The sequence below is a fragment of the Oryza brachyantha genome, chromosome 1 (assembly GCF_000231095.2).
Source record: "Oryza brachyantha chromosome 1, ObraRS2, whole genome shotgun sequence".
NCBI classification, from domain to species: domain Eukaryota; kingdom Viridiplantae; phylum Streptophyta; class Magnoliopsida; order Poales; family Poaceae; genus Oryza; species Oryza brachyantha.
Genome location: NC_023163.2, coordinates 7,250,160 through 7,269,211, shown reverse-complemented (window position 1 = coordinate 7,269,211; position 19,052 = coordinate 7,250,160). Strand labels below are relative to the sequence as shown.

The following is a 19,052-nucleotide window of genomic DNA, read 5'->3' as shown; positions in this document are numbered from 1 at the left end:
TTGACTATAGATAAATTAAAGTTAGTAGTTAGCTGTACCACTGAACTTAGCTCTTGTAGCCCGCTGTTGGACCTGCTCTAGCCCTTTACCCCGCTACTACTAGCGCAAGCAAAAGCCCTGCCCTGGTAGGGCCTCTCCTCTCTTCCTTCGCCGAGACCGATCTCGCCGCTGCCGCCGCCGCCGTGGGTCGCGGCTCCCTCCTTCCCGCCGCGGCATCCCCGGTAAGCGGACGCCGTCGCTCTCTGCCTCTAACCCTTCCTTTATTAGCTACGGGATGCGCTCTTCTTTCTCCGTCCGTTTGTTGGTTGCGTGCGAGATTTGGACGGCGGGCGTGGTTTCGGTCCTCGCCCGGCCGGCGGCGCGGCGTCGGGGGGCTCTCTCGGCGATCACGCGCTCAGGTTTATGCTGCGGCGTGATGGGGGTGGGATCTTTCCTTATTAGCTTCCCTTCCGTGTCGGCTCTGGTCTACGGGGGAAGTGGAGTGAGCATTCTGTTGGCTTGTTTCGTTTTGCTCACCGTTTGATCCTACAACTCGAATTTTTTTTAGGATATTTGCTTAATCCCATGTCATTTATGCGCCGATGTTATCATTGTGTCTTAGGCAATATGTAACAGCTACTGCCCATGTCATAATAATTTCAGGACTGTGTCATGATCCCAAAGTATGCCCGCTATCAGTCAACTGTCCGCGTTCTTATCAAATGCGCAGCTTGTTGATAGGACATACTTTTGAGTGGCTGTTGATTCATTTTGAAATAGCAAGTCTAGATCTTTTAATGTCTGTTAGAAACTTGTACAAGGACTCAATGAGTGTACAGTGCAATCTGGTTTATGTCATTTATATAGTTGAGGTAAATTGTAGAGCTTACTACATTTCTTTTTACCTTCAACTGGCAGATTCCCTCTCTTTGAGACAACTTGCAAACGGGCTGAATGGAGGCAAAACTAGCATTCCCTCAGGATAGTCCACCACTTTCCATCCTCTGTGCTGCTAAGGTTGCAGGTGTTTCTCTCTCCATCGATCCAAATGTTAGCTCAGGTTCAGCGCCCACGCTTCATCTTGCTTCTGGGTAAGTGGTTACCTATCACTATGTTGTTTCTCTCTCAGATCAACTGCTACTTCTCCTTCTTTTAAGGCCTACACTATGAGAATTTGCTTTATCATCATGCCTGCATAATTGTGGTTGTAACAGCAAGTTCAGTGCATAAGATTTCCTTGTATTCCATAGTAGGGTTTGACAAGGCTACCTCAAGCAATTTTTTCCGTATCTCATTCTATTATTCATGAATCACCAAAATTTCTTTTTGATGAATTGTTGCCCTCCTATTAGTCTTTATCCTTTCATTTGCAGTATTTTATTTTTAGTTTATAACTCTGACCGAACCTTTCATGATTTTGTGTAGAGATTTTATCCATGGTGTTAACACAATTCTTCGTTACATTGCTCGTGTTGCATCTGCTTCCAGCTTCTATGGCCAGGATGCTATTCAAGCAGCATATGTATGTTCTTGTTAATTATTGCTATAGTTGCGTTAGTGATTTTGTTGATTGTCTGAATAATCACATGTGCTATTATTATGCATCTTTAGGTTGACCAATGGCTCGACTATGCCCCAGTCATTCTTTCAGGCTCTGAATTTGAAGCCGCCTGTTCATTTCTAGATGGCTTCCTAGCATCTCGAACCTTTTTGGTTAGTTATGGTTTGTCAATTGCTGACATTGTAGTATGGTCAAATCTTGCAGGTAATTTATTGGTGGCTTTTATCAATTGTAGTTTATTTTTCTAGATGTATATGTTGCTTACTTTGGACTTGCACCCCTTTCTCTAGGGACAGGCCAACGATGGGAAAGTCTAAGGAAGTCCAAGAAATATGAAAACCTTGTTCGCTGGTTCAACAGCATATCAGACTATTCAAACACACTAGAGGAAGTTGTATCTGCTTATGTTGGAAAGCGTGGGATAGGAAAGTCTCCTGCACCAAGCCTGAAAGAGAAGGTGCCTGATTCAAAGCAGAACACCTTAGGCCCTGAAGTAGATCTCCCAGGCGCAAAAGTTGGGGAGGTTTGTGTTCGTTTTGCTCCAGAGCCTAGTGGATATCTTCACATTGGTCATGCAAAAGCTGGACTTCTGAACAAGTACTTTGCTGAGAGATATAAAGCGCGCCTGATAGTTCGATTTGATGACACAAATCCTTCAAAAGAAAGCAATGAATTTGTCGAGAATGTCCTGAAAGATATAGAAACACTGGGAATAAAATATGATATAGTCACTTACACATCAGACTATTTTCCACAGTTAATGGAAATGGCTGAAAATTTGATTAAGCAAGGAAAGGCTTATGTTGATGATACACCAAAGGAGCAAATGAGGACTGAGAGAATGGATGGTGTGGAATCTAAATGTAGAAACAATACTGTTGAGGATAACTTATCATTGTGGAGAGAGATGATCAATGGAACTGAAAGGGGTATGCAGTGCTGTGTAAGGGGTAAACTTGACATGCAGGACCCTAACAAATCACTTCGAGATCCTGTATACTTCCGTTGCAACACTGATCCTCATCATCGTGTTGGCTCAAAATACAAGGCCTATCCAACTTATGACTTTGCTTGTCCATTTGTCGATGCATTGGAAGGTGTGACTCATGCTCTTCGCTCAAGTGAATACCATGATCGTAATGCACAGTACTACCGTATCCTTCAAGAAATGGGGTTAAGGAGGGTAGAAATCTACGAGTTCAGCAGGTTGAATATGGTCTACACTGTTCTTAGCAAACGCAAGCTTCTCTGGTTTGTACAAAACAAAAAGGTAGAGGACTGGACTGATCCACGCTTCCCCACAGTACAAGGCATAGTACGTCGTGGCTTGAAGGTTGAAGCTTTGGTACAATTTATACTTGAGCAGGTAATCTTCTAATGACTTACTGTTTATGATTTCATTTCATAACTATATTAATGCTGTCCTTGATTTTTCTATGTTTCAAGGGTGCTTCTAAAAATCTAAATCTTATGGAGTGGGATAAACTCTGGACAATCAACAAAAAGATAATTGATCCAGTGTGTGGAAGGCATACTGCTGTTCTAAAAGACCAGCGTGTGCTTTTGACTCTTACTAATGGTCCGGACAAACCATTCATCCGAATCTTACCCAGGCACAAGAAATATGAAGGTGCTGGGAAGAAGTCTACAACCTTCACAAACAAAATTTGGTTAGAGCGTACTGATGCATCAGTAATCAGCATCGGTGAGGAAGTCACTCTGATGGACTGGGGAAATGCTATCATTAAAGAAATCAAAACAGAGAATGGAATTATAACTGAATTACTTGGTGTACTCCATCTTGAGGGTTCGGTGAAGATGACTAAGTTAAAGCTAACATGGCTGCCAGATATCGAAGATCTCGTATCCCTCTCTTTGGTAGAGTTTGACTACCTAATTAAGAAGAAAAAGGTAAAACTTTATATTGAAGGTCCTTTTGAGTAGGCTAGTAGTGTACAGGGGCACAACACCATAGGCAACAGAGTTCTTTAGACCGCACAATTGTTAATCTATTGCAATTGTTATAATTTTGTAATACTAGCTGAATGCCTATGCTTTGCTATGGATAAAAGAAAATATATTAATATTGCCTAAAATAAATAAAAATATATTTTCCATTAAATGTGTTATACATCTTTTTTATATGGAGTATTCACCTTAATTTGATTTTATATCTAGCTATCTATTTAGATTTGGTTGTTTCTTAATATTAATAAGTTCAGAAAATTTGTAAACTTTACAATAGGGGTAGGTGGGGTGGCAGATTCACTGCCGCCACCACTACATTCTTTTAAAGGAATATAGATTAATGTCTTTTCACTTGCCCCCTCCGATCAAAAATATTTGTTGTTTAGGACAAGATTTGGTTAAACTTCTAAAATTCTGACAAGAGATTGTTTCTTAAATGCTTAGTTTAAATACAAAACAAATAATATACATAGATTCTCCTTGAAAAATACGATCATAATATCATAAACATTTTAGGTTTTATAAATTTAATTTAACATAAAATTGCTTGTTGGAATTTTATTACTTTGACCAAATCTTATCCAAATTGACAAATATTTTTGGCCTGAGGGAGTAATAAGCTAAGTATGTAGGTAGAACAAAAACGATATTTAGTCTGTTATTAAGTTACACGGTGTACCTTAGGTTTCCTCAATAGATGAACTCTGAAACCCAACACTGTATCACAGTATCATATAAGCTAGGCTTATGGAGGAAGTGGTCAATATATTATACTTCCTGTTCTTGGAGCACGATCTAAAAGAGATTTGGTTTCTTTGTTACATTCTTTACATACGGAATGATGTCACCTCAGTTATCGCTTCAATAAATCCATTGATGTTTTAGTGCATGATTGAGTAGCATCATCTACTAGTATTTAAATTCTTACTCTGGCATTATTGCAGCTGGAAGAAGATGAGGACTTCCTTGACAATCTTAATCCATGCACCCGGCAAGAATTTTTGGCTCTTGGAGACGCCAACATGCGGAATCTCAAACAAGGAGAAATTATACAGCTCGAAAGGAAAGGGTATTACAGGTGTGATGCTCCATTTATCCGGTCTTCCAAGCCAATTGTCCTTTTCGCTATTCCAGATGGCCGACAGAAGTCCACAACGAATTAGGAAGATGTTTCTGGAACAAGAGAAAATACAAGTGATCTTGGCTCAATTTTAGTATGCGAGTTTGGATACTAATCCAGTGATTCTACAATCATGTTTCCGATAGCAAACTGGTTGCAATGACTGAAATTTAAAACCTAAATAATTTGGTGCTCCTTTTATTCTGAATATATGAGAATCGATATTTCTGTAGTTCTCTGAATGCTGGGTCGCTGTATACAAACATGCCCCGTATTTCAAGACAATATGCACCCAAGTTTTGTGTATGCTGCATCGATCACTTATTAGAGGTGGCCATCGAAGGAATCACAAGATTGAAAAGTCCGACTGAAGCAAAGATAGCCATGGAGATCCATGACCTGAAAACTTGTCGGTATTTACCCCTTTAGGGTGAATAAATGAGCTAAGTTTTATATCCAAGGATATACTAATGGAAAGATTTTATACCCAATAGAATGTTGGGTCTAGGCATGAGTACATAATATCGATACTTATACCAAATGGGTATCCCTAATAAATAAATAAATATAAATTCTATTATTGGTCCATTTAAACTAGACCCAACCAAAAAAATAGTCCACCTAAACTATTGATCACCTAGTTTTGTTGTACTCATTGGTTGTAGCTAAGATAGAGTATAAGTGGTGTTATGTGTAATGCCATGATGATTACCCTATTACTCTGTTAGGAATGTAGAAGTACTAAATTAACATCTATGTTGTAATGTTATGATGATGTACTGCTAGTTTATATAGTGTTTTATTATGTGGTGAAAATTTTGGTTATGCTTATGCTTTATTGTTATTGCAAGTCATATCTTTTTTATTATCATGTACCGTTATTTTTATTAAACTTGTGGGTGATAATTGAGTGTGGGTTATCATGGTATATTTTACCCATGTGGATATGGTTATGGGAAAAAAAATATACACACTAAATGAATACTCTAGTGAGTGGATTTTGATTTCATGGAGGTGAGTTTAGGATAGTCATAACCAGTGGGTATATACCCATTGGCATCTTTAGACTGAAACTATACTCCATACGTCCTAAAATACAGTCATGTGTTTAAATTTTGCTCTAAATATACTAGAGTACCAAGATGTGTTTGTAGTGATACAATGCCAAAAATACCCCTTATCTCCACAACCTCACCCAACTGGGATAATGAATAAAGGCTAATCTAGTCTCTTACCTCTCCATCTCCATGAAAAACTCCATAAAGTGTTATATTTTATGAACAAGAGAATACAAGATAGTAATCACGAGATGAAGGATTGCAGTTGCAGAAGGCAACTTCGGCACAAGCCGTAGTGACACAAACAATGCACAAATGGACGCGTGAGCCTTTTATGCATAGACATTAGATCCAACGGATACAATTTTACATTAGAATTGCATTTTCCACAATATAGGCTCCGCATGGCCCTTGCCATCGCTACTTTTCAAAGTTTGACAACATTACAACGAGCGGTACATTAAAGAAAATAGAATTGTAGTGCTCATGGAAGTAGATTCCTCTTGTGGTCTCTCGTTATCCCTTACCTCTGAGCTACCAATACTAATTTCTTTATTGATAAGGGGCATTTTAATCTTTCATTCTATCCTTAGCTCTATGTCTCTGCTTTAGAAATCTAGGGGGTTGCCTTTCTTTATCAGAGGGAGTATTGTTTGACAATTTTATAGCTAGAAGATGGTAATTTCCTTGACAATCTTAATCCATGCACCCAGCAAGAAATTTTGGCTCTTGGAGATGCGAAAGTACGGGATCTCAAACAAGGAGAAATTGTACAAGTTGAAAAGAAAGTGTATTACAGGTTGTTGTGAAGAGAGAATTTTCTCGGGTCCCAGCAAGTTAGAGAGAGAGAGTTCATGACAGGTGGACCTCACAATGATACTAGTATATGTTACACGTGTTTCACACATTGCAGCGGCTTCCCTTGGGTGTTTTAAGTGACGTGGACCCCACATCCAGTAACCCTCGATGAATTATACAGTATACATGCTCTAAGATGTTTTTGGGACAAATAGCAAATATGAGCGACCTTGACTCAACTTTAGTACTTCCTCGAGGAATTTTTAATGTTCGACTACTCATATTCGGATTATTTAAATATACAAACTTATATGTTGTGCTTAAAGTTACTTAATTATAAAATAAATCATAACATAACAAATAGAACTTATGTAATTTTTTAAATAAGATAAATTGTCAAACGTAAATTGAAAAGTCAACTGCATCCTATTTTGAATTTTGGGATACTGATTTTGCAATCATGTTTTCCAATACAGACATGCCCATATTCAAGATAATATGAAACTTAAACAATTTAGTGTTTCTTTAATTTTGGAATCTCAGGACATTCGTAGTGTAATAACTAAAATAATGCCCATAGAATTAAATAAGTTGCATATAAAGTTTTGTGCACGCTGCATGTATTAGAGTTTGGCCATTCACCCTAAAATATAGCCTAATGCTCAACGTTTGATCTAAAATACAGCTATTCGTATTTCAAGAGGAACCCTACGGCCATGATCTTCACAACTCCACACCCCACCAACTGCGATAATTAATAAAGGGCAAACGAAGCTTTTTGCCTCTTCTTAATCTCCGTGAAAAACTCTGGAGTACAAATGGTAATCGTGACCTGAAGGATTGCAGAGGGTAACTTCAGCAATCAGCACCACCCATAATGGCACAGACGACACACAAATAGGCACTTGAACCTTACGCACAGACATGAGATCCAACGGATACCATTTTACATCAAAACTGCATTTTCACAATGTAAGCTCCGCGTGGCCCTTGCGGTTACTACTTTCAAAGTTTGAAAACATTACCACTTGAGGTGCATTTAAAGAAGAAAAAATTGTTATGCTCATGAAGCAGGTTCCTCCTACGGTCTTCAGAGGAACGTACACACGTTATATGAAAAAGGTCCTTCAATGGTCCAATATTTTTACTTTTGTAGACTGCCCTCAAGTCGTTCTATAGCGGCACCAACACCGCTTTGATTACTTTGTTCCCCCACCAAATCTGCTGATTTTGATTTTGCCATCTCAAGATTGGCCTTCTCTGCCAGCTTCAACTGTATCCAACCTGTAAAAGAATTTCCTTAGGCTGACTTATTGAATAAAAAAAATCAAGCTACCAGCATGCTAGAATGAGTCACCACAACACAATCATCGTGTGAGCACAAGTTGGCTTTGCAATTGATGACAGTGTGCTGGTGGTAGTTCGCATGCTTACCATAAGTAGCTTTTTATGCAAATGGTTCTTGTGAATGCACTTCCTATAACACATTGTGTCCCAAGTATCAAATCCCAAATAAACCGCATTGATACTGTTGCCATGATTCATGATTTTACAACAAGGTAATGCCCAACTCCCACATTAGTATACACAAACTGAAAAAAAAAAGAACAATTTGGAAGTGCATCCGGCCCAACATGAAATGCAACCAAGCCCAGGAGGGCTGCAATTAGATGTAGCCTCAAAGCTGTTAATGCATAGATTGAGTTTGTAGGATTCAATCCAGTACTTTTAGTCAACATACTTATCAATTCTTTCGTGTATCAAGGACCATAATCAATCATGTGGTGTGCATGTTCGAGTGAGCAAAAAAACAACTTTTGTATTGGTGTATAGAAAGTAATACCAAGGGGAAAGCAGACTCCAGCACCCAGAGCAGATCCAACCAATACATTCCTTGCACGCCAAATCAGTGAACCTGGCACTGAAGATGAACTTCCATCAGTTGAGGTGAACTAGGATGCTGAGGGCTACCTTAGTTAATGAAGTTAAGAACAATTATTTGCACAGCAGAATCAAAACTAAATACAAACAATAATACAAAACAATGATTTATCTCATCATATCACATGGCAATGAGAAACCGCACTTAGCCCTGACAGGTAGTAATAATTTCTGAACACACAGGTTGAACATCAAAATTAGTATCACCGAAGCGAAAGACAACAAGATTAGAAATTCAAGGAACCTCCTTTTAAGATATCATGGTGACACAAAAATCATGTAGGACTATATATCTTAGCAAGTCTATTCCACCACCAGATTTTCAGATACATGTCTAGGAGGTAGAAGCTCACAGCGGTAAAAAGGCCTTTGAAGGCAGCAAATCTTACAGGTGAAGCCAAGTAATATAATCTCTTATCCTTCAGAATCTCTAGTAGATGGCAACAACAGAGAACTTTCCCCAAAACAATAGTACTTACAACACATTATTATCGGTACATGATTCCTCATTTTCTTCAAAGACATGTCATTTTTCTTTCAAAATATGACTGGTGCTATTGCTTATTCTATTTAGTACAACATGCAATCAGTAATTGGATGCAATTCAGGCTCCATGGTATCACAAACATATTTCTCTCACTTCAGACTATTCAACGTTTTAGAACTAACTATAGTCAAAAGCCCTTGCCTGAACAAAATTAATATCACCTTAACAAAATTATAGAACACTCCATATGAAGAGATACGTACATATAAGCCCAAATGCAGCTGCGGTAGCCGAGCCAGCTCCAGCAATATTAAATGCATCATGCACCCCACGGTTCTCAATAAGAAGGTTCTGTATGCCAAAGAAGGTTGCGGTAAACATCCCAAGGCGAACACCACCAATTAGTGATCCTTTGGCTACCCGGATGAATCTTTTCTCCATTGCATCTCTCATCAATCTATACTGCTCACGCTTGTCTGTGGTGCTTCCCATCTTCAACATCACTTCAGCATCTTTGCTCTGTAAAATATAGCCCAAAAATGATGTAACAGAAGGCATTTTATTTAGTGTAAAAAAATCTTACTGTTCAGAAAAAAAAGATATAAATGTTCTCCTCAAAATAGAGACAAGGTTAAGTGTCCTAATCAAAATTCTGGAATCCAAATAGAGAACCTTAATGCACACTTGATTCTATAGACCGGTAGCTTGTTTCATCAAAAAGGAAACCCTACATCTGCGGTAATTTCTCGATTTTTCTCTATCTCTACAATTTAGGTAGATCAATAAACTATCGATGTAAGCACATCTCACCTCTTCCATGTGGTGACCATCCATTTTATTAAACCATTTATTTTCGCTCAATTTATCATACAGCGCCGATGATAGGGAATGGGAAAGGAGGCTAGAATAGAGTGGCAAACTTACGACGGAGGCGTTGGCCTCCTTGCTCCCGCCGTAGAGCAGCCCGGCGAATACACCGACGAGGGTGGCGGTGCCCCAGCTCACCGTCCCCATCGCCGAAGTTCTCGTTGGCGTGGCACCCGCCTCCACCTCCCCGTCCTCCTGGACCATCGTCCACAACCAACCACGTCAGAATTCGGTGGCAAACAAAAACGAGCGCACGGGGCCGTCCGAAAGCAGCATGACAACCGCGAGGGATTCGATGCAGACCGTGTGCGCCGTAGAATCCGGTTGGGTCTGGGGCGGTGGTGGCGGCTCGGCCGGAGGAGGCGCCGAGGCAGGCATCGCGATCTGATTTTTCCCCGCCCGCAAGGGCGGCGCCGCGGATGCAGTGGACGGAGGGCGGCACACTAGTATTGGACAAAGCAGGGTAGTCCGAGAGCGCGGCTGATGGCCCTCAGGGACAGCGAGCGGCGCCCGGCGGTGGTGCGGCCGCGGCGGCGAGATCACGGCGGTGGAAGGGGAGGCGAGGGCAATAGGGGAAAAAAATTTGGTAGGACTGAGGTCCTACGCTCCTCTGAAGGATGCTGTCTCCCGTACGACACGTGTCCTGTCACATTCTCAAAGCAAACCTGCCTCCGTTCTCTCAGATTGTATTACTCGAAGACGCTGTAAGGTGGTGTTTAGTTGCCAAAATTTTTTGGCAAAAATATCATATCAAACGTTTGACCGGATGTTGGGTTGGGGTTTTAGGATACGAATGAAAAAACGAATTTCATGACTAGCCTAGAAACCGCGAGACAAATCTTTTGAGCCTAATTAATCCATCATTAGCATATGTTGGTTACTGTAGCACTTATGACTAATATAGATTAATTAAGCTCAAAAAATTCGTCTCAAGATCTCTTCTATAACTGTGCAATTAGTTTTTTGGTTCATCTATGTTTAATGTTTTATTTAGATGTCTAAAAATTTAATGCGATGTTTTTGGAAAAAAATTTTAGGAAGGCCTAAGTCGTGGTTGCGGCGGCTTGAGAATTAATTTGCGATAGTTCTGCATGCAGTCCGGTACTTTCTGCATTTCTGCAGGATACGTATAGTGAGCTCGTACGGTGAATAGAAAAATTGAGATTTAAGATATTCCATTTATTTTATATTATAAGATTTTCTATCTTTAACGATATTTATATATATGCTGATGAATTTAGACATATAAAAAAATATATGTATTGATATATGGATGAATCTAGTTAAATCCAAAAAGTTTCATAATACGGAAGACAAGCTCTAAGAGTGAAAAGAACCAGCTTGAGTACTCAGTACAAAATTTTCACCAGATTAGAAGATACTCCGTTTGGTTTCAAATAATTGACATCGGTTACTGTCATTTTGGTATTTGGTAACTTTGACCATTTATTTTTTTTAGAAAAATATTGTGCATATTGAAAAATATGTTATATTGATGATGTATGATGTATAAATATACAATAATATAACTTTTACTGGTCATCCCCTAATCGCTTAAGTGCTATTAATGGTCAAAGTTAAAATAGTAATGGTCAACGGTGACAAGTGAATAAAGACGAAAAAAATAAGATCTTAATATCCATATATAGTAAGTTGAAATAACCAGACAACAAAACTTGCAACGTTGATTTTGATACTCATATTTTTGTGAGAAAGTAGTGGAAACTCAAAGCCTTGTAAGTAATGGCGAAATATTCAATCATCAGTCTTGATACGTCGATACATTTAAATCTTGATTTTCAAAATATTAACACCAAGAAGCTGAGGTGTTGTAGTGGTTTCAATGACATGCTTTGCGTTTCCGTATGCTTGTGACAGCACACGTGTCCCTACATGTGACAACGTCCTTCAGAGGAGCGTAGGACCTAAGTCCTACCAAATTTCTTTCCGGGAATAGGGGAAGGAGAAGGAAGCGAGTGAGCGCGTGTGGTGTGGGTTTTGCTTAATGGGCTGGGCTTTAGGGATTGGTGATGTGCTTTATTCGGAATAAGTTCACAACAGGTCCTTTAACTTAACGCTGAGTCTGTCTAAGGTCTCTTAAGCTCAATATCAGAAATTTGAATCCCTGAACTTATATGAACCATTTAAAAAACATCCTTCAGCAGTATTGACTTATTTTCCCCGATTTTGCTGATGTGGCTTAGAGTGGCCCACATGTTAGGTTTTATTTTTTGCTCCTTTCTCAATTCTCTTCCTTCTCTCTTCCTCCCCTCTCCTCTCTCTCTTCTCTCCTCTGTCCTGTGCTTCTAGCTCCCGGGCGGTTGGGGCACAGGCAGCGGCGAGAGGCTGGGGCGCGAACGGCGGCCGTCGGTGGGCTGGGCCGCAGGTGGAGGACGCATTCACGACGCGCTATTTTGGCTCGTTCGATGGTGCCTAGGTCTGCTAAATTTTTTGGGACGCGGCGTCCTGTGCGCGACACGCGTTCCGTCCAAGCCTCCCTGAAGAACCGAAATTATGCAACGACGAAACACGTTAAATTATGATATGATGATGAAAAGCCAGAGAAGAAAAGAAATTAAGGCGTATTTGCCTGCAATATTTGAGGTCTCGTTTTGCTTTCGAAATGATCCAACAAAAATATTTACGTACAACGTCAGATCGCCGCCGGCCGCGGGTGGCGAGTGAGCGGCGTACGGGCCGACACATATGGATGCATACACAGCGTCGCCGGGCGGCCGGCACGATGCGCGGCGTGACGATGGCGCAGAGCGGGACGGCCTTGGGCAGCGTGAGGCCGACCGTCTCGGACATATCGAGCTTCTCCTCGCCGTCGGAGAGCCTCCAATCGAAGGAGTGGAGCAGCGTGCTGAGGAAGTACTGGACGAAAACTATGCCGGCAAGCTTGCCAGCGCCGAAGGGGATGAGCTCGAAGTAGTTGCCAAGCGGGTCGACCCTTGCGGCGGCGCCGCCGGGCATGAAGCGCTTCGGCCAGATATCGAGGGGTTGTGTGTTAGCATGAGCAATTGAGCATACATGTAGTAGATTGAAAATGTGATGGTTTTGCATTAAGCATACACGCATGAATCGATTAACTCAATGCATGCATGCGTTGAGTTAGTGGCTGCATGCATGCATGGATCGATTAATTAGCTACCTCGTGGAGTCCCGCAAGAGCAGCTAATGGTGCGAGGCTCACTCTCATCCTGGGAAGCCGACGTCGGCATTTCCGGGTGTTCTAGATGGTACATCCGCGGGCGGCGGGATAGGGCACGGGTCCCTGGGCGGCGGTGGCGCGGCGAGCTCCCCGCCGGTCGTGCCGATGAAGCAGAGAAAGTAAGTTGCCATGAGCTTTTTGTTCACTCATTCGTTACGATCGGATAGTATATATAAAGGTGAAAAGGGGATGTGCAGATCCTGAAAGCGTACGTTCGTGAAGCGTAGATAACCACCCCTCTCAAGTTGTATGTGCAACGATGCATCGATCGATCCATGGAGTGCACGTACTGCAGCACGCACGCAGGGGCCGGAGATAATAGTATCATAATACAACAATGGAGCAACGTTTTGTTAATTTGTTGCTCGCTCGATGCATATATTGGATCGTTGGCACTGCTAGTCAGCTTCCTTGGAACATGGTACCATTTCCAGAGCTGCTCCTGCGCTCCCCTATAGCATGAAATTTTTAGGGTTCAAGCTCTCGCACGACAATGGCGGGATTGGCCTCGATCGCCCTTGCCTACCACGTACAACGAGCTAGGCTTTCAGGATTTCTCGGACATGTGTGCATCTTCTTCTCTAGCTCCGTCGACGACGAATCCGACATGGATGGAGTACGGTATGGTGAGGCAAGATTCGATCTCAGACGGAGGTTCCCAGCCTGCAGGTGAGCTTCAGCCCGGCGCGTTTCTTGGCCTCGAGCGCCGCCGGCAGCAGCTGCTCGAACCGATCCAGGAACGCCGCCCACTCCTCGCCGGTAAGCTCTTCGAACGATATGCGCTTGCGCGCGCCGCCGCGCCCGGAGGCGCCCTGCTCCGCCGCCGAGAAGCTCACGCTCTTCGCGATGCCGCTTCCGCCGAGGAGGAAGTGCGCCAGCCCGGCGGCGGTGGCCGCGGCGGGCACGTCGTCCATGCCGAACTGGGTGCTCTCGTCGTCGTCGGAGTCGTCGTAGGGATGCTTGCGAGGGGATGTGGAGGCGGAGGCGTCGTAGGCGTTCTTGCAGAGGGATTCGAGCGCGCTGAGTCCCTCCTCCATCGCCGAGAACTCGCGGGTCATCATGTCGCCGATGTCGGCGAGGCAGAGCCCCGCGGCGGCCGCGCGCTGGAGGAAGATGGTGCAGAGAGTGAGGATCCGGGTGGCCGCCTCCGTCAGCGCCGGCAGCTCCGCGCGGAGCATGGCGGCGTCCCTGAATGGGTCCAGCGACGCGACGTACTCCAGCTCGACGCCGGAGAATGGCAGCGACGACTGCGGCCAGTGCAGCCACTCGAAGTACGGGTCGTCGAGCTGCTCCGGGAGGCAGAGCCCGTGGTCGATCGGCACGAGGTCCAGCGGCGTCGACGTGTTGCCGTTGCTGCTGCCGGCGGACTCGCTCTCCAGCGGCTTCTTGACGAGGATGTTGCCCGCGTGGCGGTCGATGTTGAGGAGGCGGACGTCGAGGATGCCGACGTGGTGCACGGACGCCACGGAGAACCGCGACGGGCCAAGCTCGCCGGCGTCGTACTCGTGTGCCGCGAATCGCTGGATCGAGGCCGTCGTTGTCGGCACGGAGGGGCGCGATATCTTGATCATGGCGGTCGGCTCCACGCGGGCGAAGCCATCGTGGTCGAGGAGGAAGGCGGCCACCTCCCGCAGCACGGCCTTGCTCGCGTAGCCGCCACCACCGTGGGACGGCGAGGGCGCGTCGTCGAGTAGCTTGATCACCGCCAAGTGCTCGCCGGAGCGGTCGTCCTCGAGCAGCAGCGCGCCCCCGATGCCGCTCTGCGCTGGCACGAGCCGCGTCCCCGTCGCGATCGCACCCGCGGCCTCCATGATGAGCTCGTGCACACCGGGGGCGCGGCCGCCCGCGACGATCTCCACGCGCGGCACCTTCCCATCGTCGGCGGCGGACTTGGCGCGGTCGGCCGCGGGAGGGACGGTGGTGAAGCAAGGCGAGGAGAGGCTCCGCCGCGGCGACAAACCGGCGAACCTGCTGCGCTCTCGACGGTCCAGGTCATGGTCGAGCAGCGGTCGGTCCAGCTGGGCGACGGAGCGGAGGCGGCAGAACCGGCCACGGACGACGCCCGGGGGCCTCAGCTCGTGGCAGTGACCGACCGCGATTGCCATCCCGGCGGACGAAGAGACGCAACCTCCCGCGTCGGCGGTGAGGCAGTAACCGGAGGCGATCGAGGGCCGGCTGCTCGACGGGTCGCCGCCATGCACGCAAGCAAATCACTCATCGGGTGCAATGCAAGTATGCATGCATGCAACAGCAATGGCGATCGATCGCGCCACGCATATACATACCTTCGCTGGTGAGCTCGGCTTCTTACAGCAACATTTCGACGACGGCGGGCAAGCTACATCCAAGAGTCAGTAGCACCCGCCACAGCCGTGCAGCGACGACGACGACGACGACGAAGAAGAAGACTCCGCTGCGAGGGCACGGGCTGCAGGCGAAGGCATTGCAGTGAACCACCAATACGGGAGATCGAGACGACGACAGACCAAAGGCAGGCTACAGAGGGGTAAACGTGGTTCGCCGGCGACCACCCCGCCGGCCGGCCTCCGGTCCGCTAGATCGCCACCACCACCACCACCCACCACCGCCGCCGCCGCCTCCACTCCTCGAGATAAGTTTGACCCGCTAAAATTCAATCAGCTATGGTTAGCCAGCCAGCAAAGCCTTGGGTGGCGGTACGTCGTCCTCCCCGCGCGCGCCTTCTAATCTTCCCCTTCCCTCCGCGCGCGGCGTGGCCTTGCCTTGCCCTGCCGGGGAAGGAGAAGAAAGAGACAACTCGAGGAAGTCGATCGCAACAGCTGCCTATTTTTTGCACCCGCTCCAGTAGGGACGACGCCATTGACGCATATATAGATCTTGGCCTGTACGCTCGCCGGCCTAAATTTGGCTTCGCTTAGCTCGCTTGTGCATTGCGCTCCTCCGCTCTCCTCTCCGGCCAGTCCATCTCCATGGCGCTACGTACAGCGGTGCAGTTGATTAATCCAGCTAGAACGGAGGCATCGAAGACATGCATGAGCTGGATTGGATTAGATTAGATAAAACGAACCTGGAACCAAATGCGGGAGAAATGACCTCCATGGAGATAATCAGATAGTTTATCTAACGTGAGTTTTTAACCATTCTTAATAAATATATTCGTGCAATAAAAATTTTAGTGCAAAATTCTGATATCTTAGGATATAGCAAGATATTAATATTTTTCACTGAAAAATATGATATTTTGAGATACTTTTTAAAAGACAGTAAAAAAACTCTTATCTAGCAGCCACATTTATCAGACAGGTTAAACATTTCTCTTACTCTCAACAGTAGAGTAGATCCGAGGACTACTACTCCAGCGATCATGCTCGGTTAATTTCTACTAACACACATTTGCAACATTGATGCATCGGGCATGTACATATATGTTCATATGTGGAAAGCTATGGAAGCCCCCACATATTGCTATTAATAAATATAAAATTATACCCATCTTGATATCATAATTGAGTAATTTGTTAATTCTATTTCAATTTTCACAATTATAACTGACATGTACAGTTTTTTGTTGAGTGCGGCTATAATTTTAAAAAATAAACATCAACTTAGGAAGAAAATTTTAACATTCATAGTATCAATAGCAAACAAATCAAATTGAGTACAACTTGATACTAATTTACTTCCATGACCAACCCCTCCATTAATTCCCCTCCTCTGAACTCCCAATCTCATTCTCAGAAGTTGTCAAACAAGTCCAATATGTATGGAATAAATCGCCCTCAATACTCCTATGGAAGATATTAACTGAACAAGGCCTAACCGCCTAAGGGAGGTCTGATGCATTCAGCCTAATAAGTATTCTCCCTGTTTCATAATGTAAAATGTTTGATTTTTTTAGTTATAACGTTTGATCATTCGTCTTATTTAAAAATTTAATACAAATATAAAAAATAACAAGTCGTGTTTAAAGTTCTTTTGATAATAAAGTAAGTCACAAGCAAAATAAATAATATTTTCATAATTTTTTGAATAAGACAAATAGTCAAACAGCAAGCAAAAATGTCAAATATCTTATAAATGGAGGGAGTAGTGTGTTAGCCCATCCAAAAAAAATCATGTAAAAGTAGAAATTTATACGTATGCATTGTACACATAACTTTATACATATATACCCATGCTAGTTGTGGGGGAGGCAATTCACGGTGAGGTTAGGTTAGGCCCGGTGAGCTGCAGGTACCGTAGATGAGCCCGGCCCAAGCACCCTTGCTCAGGTGCTTATGTGTTTAGTTGGTAGGATATGTCTAGATGGGAGATGACCGTTCAGGTTTTTGATGTATCTGATTTGTGGGCAAAACTAGATATGATGGTCTAGAAAGGGAATATTTCACGAAAATGCTGGATGGATATATCCGGTCAAATTGGCCGGATCAGCTCATCCACCTTCACGAAACATGATCATTAGTGATTGTTTAATGATAATTAGCTTGTTTTGACATTAATTAGTAACTACCAAGTTTAAATTAGTGTTAATTAATGATGATAGATATATTTAATTGATAATTTATATTAATTACGATAAAATCTATGATGATTAATTTATATTATTATTTATTAGTAATTCAATATATCCATCCCATCCATCCTCATCCATCCATCATCCCATCCATCTAACCAAACATAAAACTAGATCATTATATTTCTAAAAATATAGATAGTTATATCCCATTCCATCTTTACCACCAACCAAACGCACCCGGTGGCTGGCTGAGGCAGCTACGGCTGGGTTGTTTTGGATCTGACCTGACCTTACCCCACACACACCTGACCTGACCGGCATGTAGAGCTAGAAAGAGGCCTAGAGCAGCAGCGTGTCGGCACCTAATCGCATTCAAGATGCATGGAAAAAGGCAACTTTGGTTGATGGTGCAAGGCAAAGTCAAGGATTTGTAGGATTGAAGCATCCTTGGTTTAATTTAGTCACTTTGGCCCACTGCTTCCCGTCCCATGTCGTGCAACTCCGTTGGCCCAAGTGCCCAACCTCCCCCGGAATATCACTAGAATGAAACGAAACGAAAACGCCTGGGCCCGGTCATTGGCATGTAATCCATACGTTGTTTTATTATTTAATGTCACTGACTTAGTTTACGTTTGATTATTTTTATTATTTAAAAATATATACTTATTAATTATTTAGTTATTATTTAGTTCAGATTTAATTTATTATTAAAGGAATTTTAAACATGATTTGTAATTTTGCATAAATTAATCGGATAAGATGGATGACAAATGTGGATCGAAAAGTTAAACGCGTTAAATAAAAAAACTAGATGGAATACTGTACACACTTCCCATCATCTCATGAATCATAAACCATGGCAACGGCTAGGGGTGAAATCGGACGGTAGGACCAAGATCACTATATTCCCTATCCTATCTTGTTTTTTTTCCTTTTAAAATGCGAAACTAGAGAAGAATATTGTGGGATGATATATGACTTGTCGTGTATTTAGCCCGTATCTCTCTTTTTTTTTCAATCGGATTTGAAAACGGGTATTAATATATCTTCTTCTAATCGGTTCAATCTTAGATCAGTCATATTTATCAATTTACCGGTGAGTATGATGCCCAAAGAACCTAGGAAAAGAAATCAAATTCTATATATACTTTCATAGTTTTATATTATAAAATTTTTTGGTTTTCTAAATTTATCTATATATAAATATAAATGTATATGTTTTGTATATATGTTATATTTATTATTAGTATACATGTAAATTTAGACAGACTATAAAATATTATAATATAAAAATAGAGAATAACACGAAGTGATCAGCAAACGACAAATAGCCGTAACAACTTTCACCCGGCCACAGCTCGCAGCCACAGGTTGGCAAGTGAGCCTGAGGCGCCTCCGCGAACAGCGACCACGCCATGTGCCCCCTCTCCATCTCCGCCTGAGAGCGACGCGCGGCGCGGGTACTGTCCATGCATATGCACGCTCGGGTCGGGGTCGGGGTCGGGGTCGGGGAACTGGCGAAACGATGTGGCGTCCAACCTGTCGAAAGCGACGGCCTCGATTC

At 43.5% G+C, this 19,052-nt stretch overlaps 3 protein-coding genes across 3 annotated transcripts; 1 reads left to right on the top strand and 2 right to left on the bottom strand.

Annotated features, from left to right (window-relative positions):
- The first annotated feature begins 97 nt into the window (after nucleotides 1-97).
- Nucleotides 98-4,860, top strand: LOC102706693 (glutamate--tRNA ligase, cytoplasmic-like). Its single transcript, XM_006643980.3, has 7 exons — nucleotides 98-221; nucleotides 898-1,070; nucleotides 1,405-1,501; nucleotides 1,591-1,744; nucleotides 1,831-2,906; nucleotides 2,987-3,451; nucleotides 4,453-4,860. Exons 2-7 carry the CDS (start codon nucleotides 934-936, stop codon nucleotides 4,669-4,671), a joined length of 2,148 nt encoding a protein of 715 aa, XP_006644043.1. The 5' UTR covers nucleotides 98-221; nucleotides 898-933; the 3' UTR covers nucleotides 4,672-4,860.
- Nucleotides 4,861-7,101: 2,241 nt separating this feature from the next.
- LOC102701777 lies at nucleotides 7,102-10,378 on the bottom strand. Its single transcript, XM_015837975.2, has 5 exons — nucleotides 10,083-10,378; nucleotides 9,837-9,974; nucleotides 9,176-9,431; nucleotides 8,328-8,405; nucleotides 7,102-7,768 (listed from the first exon to the last, which is right to left on the bottom strand). The coding sequence occupies exons 1-5, from the start codon at nucleotides 10,155-10,157 to the stop codon at nucleotides 7,629-7,631; spliced, it is 687 nt and encodes a 228-aa protein (XP_015693461.1). The 5' UTR covers nucleotides 10,158-10,378; the 3' UTR covers nucleotides 7,102-7,628.
- A 2,934-nt stretch (nucleotides 10,379-13,312) lies between these two features.
- On the bottom strand, nucleotides 13,313-15,848 carry LOC102701499 (phosphatidylinositol 4-kinase gamma 8-like). Its single transcript, XM_015837855.1, has 2 exons — nucleotides 15,279-15,848; nucleotides 13,313-15,168 (listed from the first exon to the last, which is right to left on the bottom strand). The coding sequence occupies exon 2, from the start codon at nucleotides 15,096-15,098 to the stop codon at nucleotides 13,638-13,640; it is 1,461 nt and encodes a 486-aa protein (XP_015693341.1). The 5' UTR covers nucleotides 15,099-15,168; nucleotides 15,279-15,848; the 3' UTR covers nucleotides 13,313-13,637.
- Between the last annotated feature and the right edge of the window lie 3,204 nt (nucleotides 15,849-19,052).